General features: G+C 47.3%; 1 protein-coding gene across 1 annotated transcript in view; it reads right to left on the bottom strand.

Moving 5' to 3' along the window:
- ANKH (ANKH inorganic pyrophosphate transport regulator) overlaps positions 1 to 12,046 on the bottom strand; it is a 165,136-nt gene that overhangs the window by 41,146 nt on the left and 111,944 nt on the right. The window contains exons 5-6 of the mRNA XM_047767888.1: positions 5,745 to 5,915; positions 1,890 to 2,024 (exon numbers count right to left, since the gene is read on the bottom strand). Coding sequence (XP_047623844.1) covers positions 1,890 to 2,024; positions 5,745 to 5,915 — 306 coding nt within the window. The remainder of the gene's footprint in view (positions 1 to 1,889; positions 2,025 to 5,744; positions 5,916 to 12,046) is intronic.

Genomic DNA, 12,046 nt, shown 5'->3' with positions numbered 1-12,046 from the left:
GTGATTCTGAGCCCCACCCCTGCGCTGTGGCTACTTTTCACTCTGGGTCTGAGTCCCAGACCTTTGCTGCCCTACAAGGAGGCTGACGGTGCATGCTGGTCGATGGTGTTATGGGATTTCCTTCCAACTTGACGCACTTCCAAATCATTCAGCCAGGAGAGCCCAATCTGGATGTTTAACTTAAGAAAGCTCAATGACTACTTCTCATAGGAAGCCAAACAGTTTCTTCCAGGAAAATGAGAGTCTCTTTTCTCATGTGAAGGACAAAGAAGAAGAATGAAAACCAAGCATCTAGCCCTACATCGTGGCAAAGGTCCCCTGTCTAACTGGCAAAGGGGTGTTGGGCTTTTTCATTAACACAGCAGTGATGCCAGGAACATAAGCAAAGCTAAGTCCCCATCAGGTGAAGAAACATAGTCCTGTGAGGAGCATGTGATGGACCCAAGAACCCTGGAATCAGGTGGACTCGGATCCAACCCCATGTCATCACTGCCCAGCTGTGCAAAGCACTAACCTGCTTAGGGCCCCCTTTCTATTCCTCCAGCAGGTCGGTGAGAATAACAGTACCCATCGCTCAGGGTTGTTGGGAGTCAATGAAATGTAAGTGAGTGCGAATGTATCAGAGGCAACCAATCCATGTCAGCTCTGCCTCCCACCCCAACATGCTATGTCCATGCCCCTGAGGTCCATTTAGAAATGGCTCAAATTTGCCTTGTTTTTTTTTAAGGGGAAGGTAGAATTCATCACACAGGTGATTGGGAGGTGGGGGTCCCGACCTTTTTACTGGGCAACTGAAGCTGAACTATTTAAGTAAAAAAGCTGCTATGTCACAGAAGCCATCCCGGATGACATTCATGATTCAAAAAACAACACCCAGGAAGCTGCAGAGGCAAGAGAAATCGTTTGCTTGTGATTTATATGCTCCTCTTTCCAACACGCGCTGCTTCCCAGGACATGGAAACTGGCAGGAGACCCCAACCTGAAAACATGCTGACAGAGCAGTCAAGGGCGACGCATCAACAGGAGGCCCTCATGAGCCACCCTCAGCCTTCCTGAAGGATCAGCAGTTCCAGAGACAGAACTAATTCTCCAGAGGGCAGCGGAGGAGGAAACAAATACCACACTCGAAAGATGGAAAAAAGTGCTTCCACTCTTTTTGGAGGAGCTTCCAGTTTTCAGATCAATTTCTTGAGTTGGGAGAATATACTGGAGCCCCCCACCCTGCCACTGGAGGAGGGCAGATTGCCAAGGAGCACACAAAGCCACTGAGGGCTGGCAGCACAGGCAGGAAATGGAGAAGGCACAGGAAAGAAGTGGCAGGTCAGAACGGAGGCATCAGCCTTCACTCTCTGGGTGCCCTCCCGTCCGCCACCTCGCATGGCAGGTTCCATCATCCTCTGCGGCTACGGTGAGGAGGCATCACCCTGGGAGACTGGGGAGGCCACGGGATGGAGAAATAAAATCTGGATTCTAACATGAGCCCAGCTTCCTGTGTGTTCTGAGTCCTGACCAGGGTTTCCTCATAAGGTAAAAGAGAAGGGCAGATGAGATATTTTCTTCCATGCTCATAAAATATAAAACCATTTGATTCTAAGTCACGGATGGAGATCTTCAAGGCCTCCTTGTGGGACCGTGTTACATAATTTAAAAAAAAATTGAAGTACAGTTGATTTACCATGTTGTGTCAATTTCTGCTGTACAGAAAAGTGACACAACATATGCATACATTCCATTCTTAGATTATCTTCCATCATGGTCTATCCTGAGAGTGTGTCACAAAAGTTAACATCACAGAATTTCTTGAGCTCTCAAGATGGATTAGGAGCAAGTTGGTCATCCGACTCCCCCATCTCATTTTTCACTTCCCACACACCTGGGATCTGCCCTACCTCTGTAGCTGCAGAACTGCCACCAAGGTCCCGGGAAACAAAGAGGTTGACAATAGGCCTGCTGATTCTCTGTGTAGCCAAGATGAGAGCCAGAGGCCACCAGAAGCTCAGCATCTTTCTTATGGTTGCATCTCCCTATAGCAAGAGAACGGGGCAAAGAATTTCCATATCATAGGAAGCATTTTAAAACATTTACCTAATTATTTCATTCTCGGTGAACTCAGTGGGCATGTTGGGTAGAGTACACAATATTGTACAGTATTAGAGAAGAATGATATCTTGCTTCACTGGATTTTTGTTTGTTTGTTTGTTTTTGTCTTTTTAGCTATTTCTTGGGCTGCTCCCGCGGCATATGGAGGTTCCCAGGCTAGGGGTTGAATCGGAGCTGTAGACACTGGCCTACGCCAGAGCCACAGCAACGTGGGATCCGAGCCGTGTCTGCAACCTACACCACAGCTCACGGCAACGCCTGATCGTTAACCCACTGAGCAAGGGTAGGGACCGAACCCGCAACCTCATGGTTCCTAGTCAAATTCGTTAACCACTGCGCCACGACGGGAACTCCTGGATTTATTATAAAATAAAGATATGTGGTGAAGTAATGTGAGACATACTGAAAGCAATTCTTTTTCTGGGGGTGGGGGCACACCTGTGCCATGTGGAAGTTCCCAGGCTAGAGGCTGAATCAGAGCTATAGCCGCCGGCTTACACCACAGCCACGGCAATGCTGGATCCTTAACCCACTGAGCAAGACCAGGGACTGAATTTGCGTCCTCATGGATGTTAGTTGGGTTCATTACTGCTGAGTCACAATGGGAGCTCCTGAATGCACATAATATTTGGTAAAACATAATAAACAAAGCTCTTTTTTAACTGATTAAAAAAAAAGGAGGTAAAAGTTTACTGAACTCTACAAGCAGAATAAACAATTCGGATCCAAAGCCTTTTCTTCTTCTTTCTTTCTTTTTCTTTTTTTGGTCTTTTTTAGGGCTGCACCCACGGCATATGGAGGTTCCCAGGCTAGGGGTCGAATCAGAGCTGTAGCCACCGGCCTACACCAGAGCCACTGCAACTCGGGATCCGAGCCCCATCTGCGACCTACACCACAGCTCACGGCAACACTGGATCCTTAACCCACACTGAGCAGGGCCAGGGATTGAACCCGCATCCTCATGGATGCTAGTCGGATTTGTTAACTGCTGAGACGACAGGAACTCCCAAAGCCTTTTCTTCTGATGTCAATCATGAACCAATTCACTATCCTTAAAAAATAATATAGGAAAAGGCTGTATAGATAATCCAAGTTGAGTTAACATAAAACAGTACAGTCTTATTAGAAATTAACTCAGATGGTTGGCAAGCTCCTGTGAAATCAAAACACGTGTTTGAGCTTGATGCATCCAAACCACTGTTTTCCAAACAGGGCAATTTTAACCCAGGCAGAACTCAACCTCATAGGCTGAGAGACAGGTTGAAATTAGTTTTTGTTTAAATCATGAAACTGACTGGCTAGAAGCCATGTCAGTAAGAGGTAAATCACAGAAGTAAAAAATTAGTATAATTTATTTTGGAATCAGTCAGCTTACAAAAGTGCCTAATTATTTGGGCACTGTTTATACCTACTACAGAGGTTCCTGTTCTCAAAGCTCTGACATGAATGAGTCTTGTAAATGTTCAGAAGCATAAGCAAAATAAAAGTGTGGTAAAGAGAAGATGCTTTATTAAGAATTCTATAGCAAAGATGTGTGCTCTCCTTATTTATTTATTTATTTACTTTTGTCTTTAGGGCCGCATCTGCGGCATATGGAGGTTCCCAGGCTAGGGGTCTAATCAGAGCTGTGCGTTCTGAGTCCTTACCAGGGTTTCCTTAACCCACTGAGCAGGGCCAGGGATCGAACCCACAACCTCATGGATCCTAGTCAGATTCATTTCCGCTGCACCATGATGGGAACACTCTTTATTTTTTAATTTTAATTTTTTTATGGCCACATCTGAGCCATATGGAAGTTCCCGGGCCAGGGATCAAATGTGAGCCACAGCTGCGATCTATGCCACAGCTATGGCAATGCTGGATCCTTACCCTGCTGCACCCCAGAGGGAGCTCCATGTGTATCTCTAAATCCTGGCTTTCATTATGCAGTTTTGCTGTTGATTCTTCACGAGGGTAAGAGTTCCATCATGGAATCATCTCAGTCACTTTATTTCCCTTTGCTGGTGGCTGAATGTTGACTGTTACCGACGAGACCAATGTGATGTGGCTGTCCTTGTGATGGAAATAACTAGCTATGATATTACTGATGGCCTGATCTCAGATAAGGTGAGTCAATATCATGACTGTTTTGACATGACAAAAGTGATGTGGTCACAGGGGGGCTCGGGGGTGGAGTGTGGTAACCTACACTTCTCAGGGCTACATATACAGTCAGGCATGTCTGTCTTACAGCTAGATGGAGAGACCTATCCATGAGACCACCAGGGAAATAGCTAGATGGATATCAACCCAAACGATACCTAAGGGTAGAGAAGATTAGCATACAGGAAAATCAGGTACTATTTATAGTGACATGAAAAGAGTGCTTTGGCCCCCTGTGCAAGGTTATACCTTTCTTGTACTTTATTCACCTTTCAAGGTCAAGCTCAGCCTCCACCAAGGAGGCTTCTTAGACCACATCCCTATCTTCCTTCTCTCAGCTTCAGTGAGAGAGTCTCTAGTGGTCCCATTGTGGTTGCTGTCTTGGATTCATGTGTAACTGTCGCTTCTGTTTTGGCAGATAAGCCAAGTGGAACATAAGACTGCTTGAGGCCAGAGACCATATCTTAAAACTTCCTGTGTTGGGAGTTCTCATTGTTGCTCAGTGAAAATGAATCTGACTGGTAACCATGAGGATGCAGGTTCGATCCCTGGCCCTGCTCAGTGGGTTAAGGATCTGGCATTACTGTGAACTGTAGTCACAGATGCAGCTCGGATCCTGCGTTGCTATGGCTTGGGCATGGGCCAACAGTTACAGTTCCGATTCGACCTCTGGCCTGGGAACTTCTATATGCCACGGGTGTGGCCATAAAAGACAAAAAATAAAAAAATTAAAAAAATTTAAAAATTCCTGTGTTGCCCTGTGTTTCCCAAATGCTCTACTCCCTCCATAGAAGGTACCTGAATGAGTGACTGTGTTTGGCAAGTACAGAAAGTGTGAACACAGCCTGGATCCTTGCTGTGAAATTAAAAATAACCAAATGTGGAATTCCCATTGTGGCTCAGGGGTTACGAATCTGACTAGTAATCATGAGGACTTGGGTTTAATCCCTGACCTTGTCTAGTGGGTTAAGGATCCAGTGTTGCTGTGAGCTGTGGTGTAGGTCACAGAGGCATTGCTGTGGCTGTGGCATAGGCTGGCAGCTACAGCTCTGATTCCACCCCTAGCCTGGAAACTTCCATATGCTTCATATGCAGCCCTAAAAAAGCACCCCCTCCAAATTAAAAATAACCAAATGTGAGTTCAATGGAACCATAGGTCCTAAAGTCTTTGCTGACTATAGAATGACTTACTTTTGACAACAGAGAGCAATGAGCACCAGAAATGTTGTGTCTCCTCCTCGGCCTGACACGACTCACCCTGCCCAGGTCTCCTTGTGTGGAGGCAAGGAGGCTGGAGGTGACCTCTAAGGTCTCTTTCACCTCCAGAGTTTATCAGGTCTCCACCTGCCCTTCCCTGTGGACACTGCTGAGCACTTGGCCTTTGGATAGGCCATCCCAGGGTATGTGCTGGTTACACGGATGTCGTGTTTCCCATAGGGGTGGGGTGACATTGAACTCCACACGAACGTGCAGACGGGTGTCTGCGAGGCCTAAGGACCTACCCCCAGCTCGGGTCCACTCCTGTCGGGGATGATGTCGTGGATATTCTTGTAGTAGCCCAGGCACAGGGTGGTGCAACGCACCAGGGCGCCCATGTACAACGAGAGGATGGGGATGAGCAGGGGCTCTCTGCATTCCAGGTGACTGTGCAGCAAAATGGCAACGAAAACAACCTGAGGGATGCCAAAACAAGAACAAGTCAGTGGAGGAGTTCCCATCGTGGCGCAGTGGTTAACAAATCCGACTAAGAACCACGTGGTGGCGGGTTCGATCCCTGGCCTTGCTCAGTCGGTTAAGGACCCAGCGTTGCCGTGAGCTGTGGTGTAGGTTGCAGATGTGGCTCGGATCCCGGTTTTGCTATGGCTCTGGTGTAGGCCAGCGGCAACAGCTCCGATTGGACCCCAAGCCTGGGAACCTCCATATGCTGTGGGAGCACAAAAAAAAAAAAAAAAAAAAAGAGAGAACAAGTCAGTGGGGAGAAGACGGAACCCTCATCCAGGGGAGAAGACCTCTTGCCCCTGGATGAGATGGATCTTCTGAGCGAAAACCTTGACACTGATAAGAAAGAGAACAGAAACTTGGGACGTAGCCCAATACTGCTCATGCAGAATTCAGGGTCAGACAAGGGGGTTCACTGAAAGAGCCACACAATCATTTTCTTATATTCATCACTGAGATTCTTTTCAGACGGCTGCACCTCTGGTTAAGGTTATTGCTAAAAAATATCTAGGATCCTTGGCTTCCCAGACCCCACTGGTGGGAAAATGAGTCCATGAAGATCAAGCCCTGCTTTGCCAAGTCCAGGAACGGTCCCAGCAGTCAGGATGGCCATGTAAGACGAGCAGGATCAAGGAGGATCTGGACGTGAAGGAGATGACAAGACAGTGGCCTGAGAAGCAGAGTGGGCAAGAGTGGGATGGAGGCATTTGGTCGGTAGCAATTCAAGGTCAAAGTGAAGACTTCGTCGGAGTTCCCGTCGTGGCACAGTGGTTAAAGAATCCGACTAGGAACCATAAGGTCACGGGTTCGGTCCCTGGCCTTGCTCAGTGTGTTAATGATCTGGCATTGCCATGAGCTGTGGTGTAGGTCGCAGACTCGGCTCGGATCCTGCGTTGCTGTGGCTCTGGCGTAGGCTGGCAGCTACAGGTCTGATTCGACCCCTAGCCTGGGAACCTCCATATGCCACGGGAGCGGCCCAAGAAATGGCAAAAAGACAAAAAAAAAAAAAAAAAGGACTTTGTTAGCCTCTCCTGTGTTAAGAACTCTATGCCCTGTGGTCCAGACTTATCGCAGATCTTATATCAATTATCAATTTAAATAAACACATGAGCCTTTTGCATTTCAATCCAGAATTGAGATGTTCGAATCTGATAAAGCCATCAAAACTTTGTCAGATTATTTTCTGAGGGGAACCTACTGTCTCAGGGGTGTGGATTTTTCCTAGCGAGAGCCTGATGCGTGCTGGCCCCGTCCTGGGTGCTGGGGATTCGATGATAGATGAGACTGCCTCAGACTGTTCTGGGGCCGACAGTCTAGCAGGGAAGGTAGATGTGTGATCAGCAGTGATGCCAGTGAGCAGCCACTGACAACCTGTGAAGGGCCCATGAAGGAAGGAGGGCGGCAATGCTGGGAGAGCTGGGCTGTGGGTGGGGAAGGCAACCCACGTGGGTGCATCTGAGCCGAGACCCAGAGCCTGGGCAGGAGGTGGCAGGAGTCGGAGGTTGTGGGAGAGCCAAGGCAGGGCATTTCCTTCTGGGCAGGAGGATCCAGGCGAAGACCCCAGGGAGGGGTGCTCAGCCACATTGAGGTCTGGAAGTGAGAACCCATGGCTGGAGGGCAAAGAGTAAAGGGACAGAGGAGGGTGACGGCGCTGGGTGGGGGGGAAGCAGGGCTGGAGGGTTTTCAACATCTTGTAGGCCATGATCAGGATTTTGGCTTTTTCTCTCAAGAACACCAGGAGGTAATTTTAAAGCAGGCAGGGGTGAGGTGGCCAGAATGTCACCGTGGACGCAGTAGGGAAGTGAGGAGACCCGGGCAGACCCGAGTTAGGAGGCATTTTGGAGTCCAGGTGGGAGAATTCCTCAGACCAGGGCAAGGCAGCAGAGATGTGGAGAAGAGGGAAGACAAAGAAACATCCAGGATTAAAAATTTATAAAAGAGGGAGTTCCTGCCATGGCGCAGCAGAAATGAATCCAACTGGGAACTATGAGGTTGCAGGTTCGATTCCCGGCCTCGCTCAGTGGGTTAAGGATCTGGCGTTTTTGTGAGCTGTGGTGTAGGTTGCAGAGGCCGCTCAGATCTGGCATTGCTGTGGCTGTGGTGGAGGCTGGCAGCTACAGCTCCGATTAGACCCCTAGCCCGGGAACCTCCACATTCCGCAGGTGCGGCCCTAAAAAGACAAAAAAAAAAAAAAAAGAGTTTATAAAAGATGCTAATGGAGAGGAATGCACCTAGGGTAGTTCCCAGGTTTCTGAGCCGATGGCAGTGTCCCCCATTCACTGAAAAACGCAGTCATCAAGATCATGAAGATTATGAATGGAAGCTTAAGATGCCTCTGAAGGATCTGAGTGCAATTATCCCAGAGACATTTAGATACTTTGTCTAGAGTTTAGAGGAGAGGGCTTGGCTGCAAATATTTACTTGGTGATGATCAATCACGTCACAGACGGCATAAATGGAGGGCATGCATTAGTCTTCATGCATGGCATACACAGTGAGGAGAGATGGGTTTGAGGAACTTCAACATTTACACATCAATAGATGAGCGGGGCTGTCAGAAATAGAAGAGAAACCAGGATGTGGTGGTGGGAGAGCCAGTGGAGAGCGGTGTTTCATGGAAGGGGGAGGAGTCAGTAGAGTGAAGTGCTGCTGAGACGTCCACTAAGTTGACGGAAACCGTCCGCTGGATTCAAGGGCAGGAGGTCATATGTAAGACCTGTGTGGGTGAACGGATGGGTGTGGAGTCAGCCTGGAGTAGGTAGAAGGAGGACAGAGAAGTGAAAAGATGGAGACCATGAGAGGAAACCACTCTTCTGAAAGATTGTGCTGTGAAGCAGTAAAGAGAGAGGGTATTGATGCTGAAGAAGTCCATGGGAGCCAGAAAAAGCTGGGTGTTGTTGCTGTATCAAGATGGCAGATATTTGAGCCTGTTTCCAGGGCAAGAGAAATGGTCCAGGGGAAAGAGAAGGAATCACTGATAACTGGTAGATAAGGTTCCTGAGAAAGGGCAGGACAGGCACAGGTGGGAAAAGTGGCCTTGGGCAGAGGAGGGAACCTTCTTCCCCTTAGTGGGGGGCCAGGGGATGAAACAGAGATAATGCAAGGGTCTGAAGGAAGTCTTGTAGGTCTGGTGGCCAGAAAAAGAATTTCTTGGCGAGGTGAGAAATGAGGTCACCTGCTGGGGACAGTGAAGGGGGTGGAGACCCTCTGACATGGTTTCTAATGTTAGCTGAGGTGAGTGATGAGATTATGAGTTTATCGTTTGGTTGGTTTGTCCCACTTTTTGCAGGAGCACTTGCTACCAGGGTGCAAGTGGTGCAAGATGCATGCCATTGGGTGGTTCTGGACTGGGATCTTGCCAGAAGGCTGGAATGGAAGGCAGGAGACAAGGAGGGGTTACAGTAGTGCAGCCAGATTACTTAACTGGGATCTAGGGATCCCATCCTTGGGACCTCAGCTGACTTCCCAAGACAAGAGCTGATGACAGAGGAAAGGGAAAAGGACAAGGGGTCTCAGTGAGATCCGACCCCAGGAGAATTCTCATTTTGATAATGAGCAAGCTATAAAAGTCCTGGTGATTGTGAAGGAAAACAAAAACATCATATGACTATAACAACAATGGTGACACAGAAAGCACACCATGTTAGAACCTAACCAAGAGCGGTTTTTCATTTGTATTATGACGTGAAATCAATTAGCTTAGTAAATTTTTTTTTTAAAAGGGAGTTGCCACTGAAATTCAAGGCACGATAAACTATTTTCATTGTATCATTGGCGATTACTCCCTATCTGTCTATGCCAAGGTGATCTTTCAAAGAACTCTGCCTAGGATCTATTTATTCATCACCATATTTGCTAACTGACAAATGCTTTCAAGTAACGAGAGGAATGAAGCTGGGGTGGGGGTGGGGTGAAAGACTTTAAGAAAAAAATTGAATTTATTTCCCCAACTAAATAGTGGGAGGAACTCAAGGTTTAAAATAACTACTTCAGGAGTTCCCATCATGGTGCAGCAGAAACGAATCTGACCAGGAACCATGAGGTTTTGGGTTTGATCCCTGGCCTCGATCAGTGGGTTAAGGATCCCACACTGCTGTGGCTCTGATGTAGGCCAGCAGCTGTAGCTCTGATTAGACCCCTAGCCTGGGAACCTCCACACGCTGCAGGTGTAATCCTAAAAAAATGGAGTTCCCGTGGTGACGCAGTGGTTAACGAATCCGACTAGGAACCACGAGGTTGCGGGTTCGATCCCTGGCCTTGCTCAGTGGGTTAAGGATCTGGTGTTGCCGTGAGCTGTGGTGTAGGTTGCAGATGTGGCTCGGATCCCATGTTGCTGTGGCTCTGGTGTAGGCCGGTGGCTACAGCTCCGATTTGACCCTTAGACCGGGAACCTCCATATGCCGCGGGTACGGCCCTAGAGAAGGCAAAAAAAAAGGACAAAAAACAAAACAAAACAAAACAAAAAAAAACCTATCAAAAAAACTACTTCATCAGAAATAGCCTGAGGCCAGATGGTGCATGAATCCAACTTCCATCACTCCTACTAACCAGATATGTTTATTCTGAACTTTTGCACCCTTCCAATAGACGGAGGCCAGGTCCAGGTTTAAAATGCAGAAGGGACGTGGCTGTGGGCGTACTGGTAAAGCATTTTTCAGGGACATGATTTTTTCCTCCACCCTTGGATGCTTACTACGTTTATCTTAGACAAAGATAACATTTTTTTGGTCCTTCTGCTTTTAATATAACACATCTGCAAATGCTCATTGAGCTGCTGATGCTAACGCTGAAAATGAGAAGGATTTCCTTAATTTCAAATTAAATGATTAGAGTGAATAAGGCAGTTTAGTTCATTCTCCAGAGGATGAATGACAAGATCAGGAAAAAAAATCTCTAATAAAAGAAAATTAACAAAGACATATCAAAGAATGATGTTAGTTAAAATTCAGACGTGTATGTATGCATGTGTACACACACACACACACTTGCTCTCACACACACAGTGTTAGCAGAAATCAATTAATTAATTAATTAATTAATTTTCTTTTTATGGCCACACCCATGGCACATGGAAGTTCCCAGCCTAGGGGTTGAATTGGGGCTGCAGCTGCCAGCCTGTGCCACAGCCACAGCAACATGGGGTCATTAACTCACTGAGCGAGGCCAGAATTGAACCTGTATCCTCACAGACACTATGTTGGGTCCTTAACCTGCTGAGCTGCAATGGGAACTCCAGCAGAAATTAATTTAAATTACTTTTAATAGTTATCCATGGAGTAAACGCAATTAATTTGGAAATTTAACCCTTGGCCTTTAGGGAGGTGCTAGCAGTTAAAAGCAGGTTATTTCAAAAAGGTGGCCGAAAGACTAACAGGTGCAACAGGGAAAAACCAGGAAGAAATGTGTGCACACGGTCACAGGATGGCCCTGAGCACTGGGAAGGGAGCTTCAAATCAGTCCAACCTCCTCCTCTATAAAGAAATCATCCTCCCAACCCCTGATTGTGGGAACTAAGTCTAACTTGAGGCTACAGGAACTAAGTCTAATTTTCTACTGAAATTTTCCATGAGGTATCCTTGGTGGAAGAATAAACAAAGGAGAATGGAAACCAGGACTGGGGCCAGACCCCAGGGAGCCAGACAGAAGAGAAAGTATAAGGTAGGTCTTCCTCTCAGAACTAACTTCATGGTTCCTTCTAAACATGGCGGAATGACAGAGTGGCAGCCGCAGGTGGCAGCAACATTTAGAAATAATTTCTAAGGAGTTCCCATTGTGGCTCAATTGGTTAAGGACCCGACTAGTATCCATGAGGATGTGGGTTGGATCCCTGACCTTGATCTGTGGGTTAAGGATCCAGCATTGCCATAAGCCTCAGTGTAGCTTGCAGATGCGGCTCAGATCCAGTGTTGCCATTGCTTTGGCGGAGGACAAAGCTGCGGCTTGGATTTGACCCCTGGCCCATGAACTTCCATATGCTGCAGCTGCAGCCATTAAAAGAAAAAAGAAAGAAAGAAAAGAGAATAATTCCTAGGTGTGCTCTCTAGAAACCAAAACCCAGTGACTTGGCAACACAGAGGCCCATGTG

The sequence above is a fragment of the Phacochoerus africanus genome, chromosome 1, assembly GCF_016906955.1.
Source record: "Phacochoerus africanus isolate WHEZ1 chromosome 1, ROS_Pafr_v1, whole genome shotgun sequence".
Lineage (NCBI taxonomy): Eukaryota > Metazoa > Chordata > Mammalia > Artiodactyla > Suidae > Phacochoerus > Phacochoerus africanus.
This window is presented reverse-complemented; position numbering and strand designations above follow the sequence as displayed.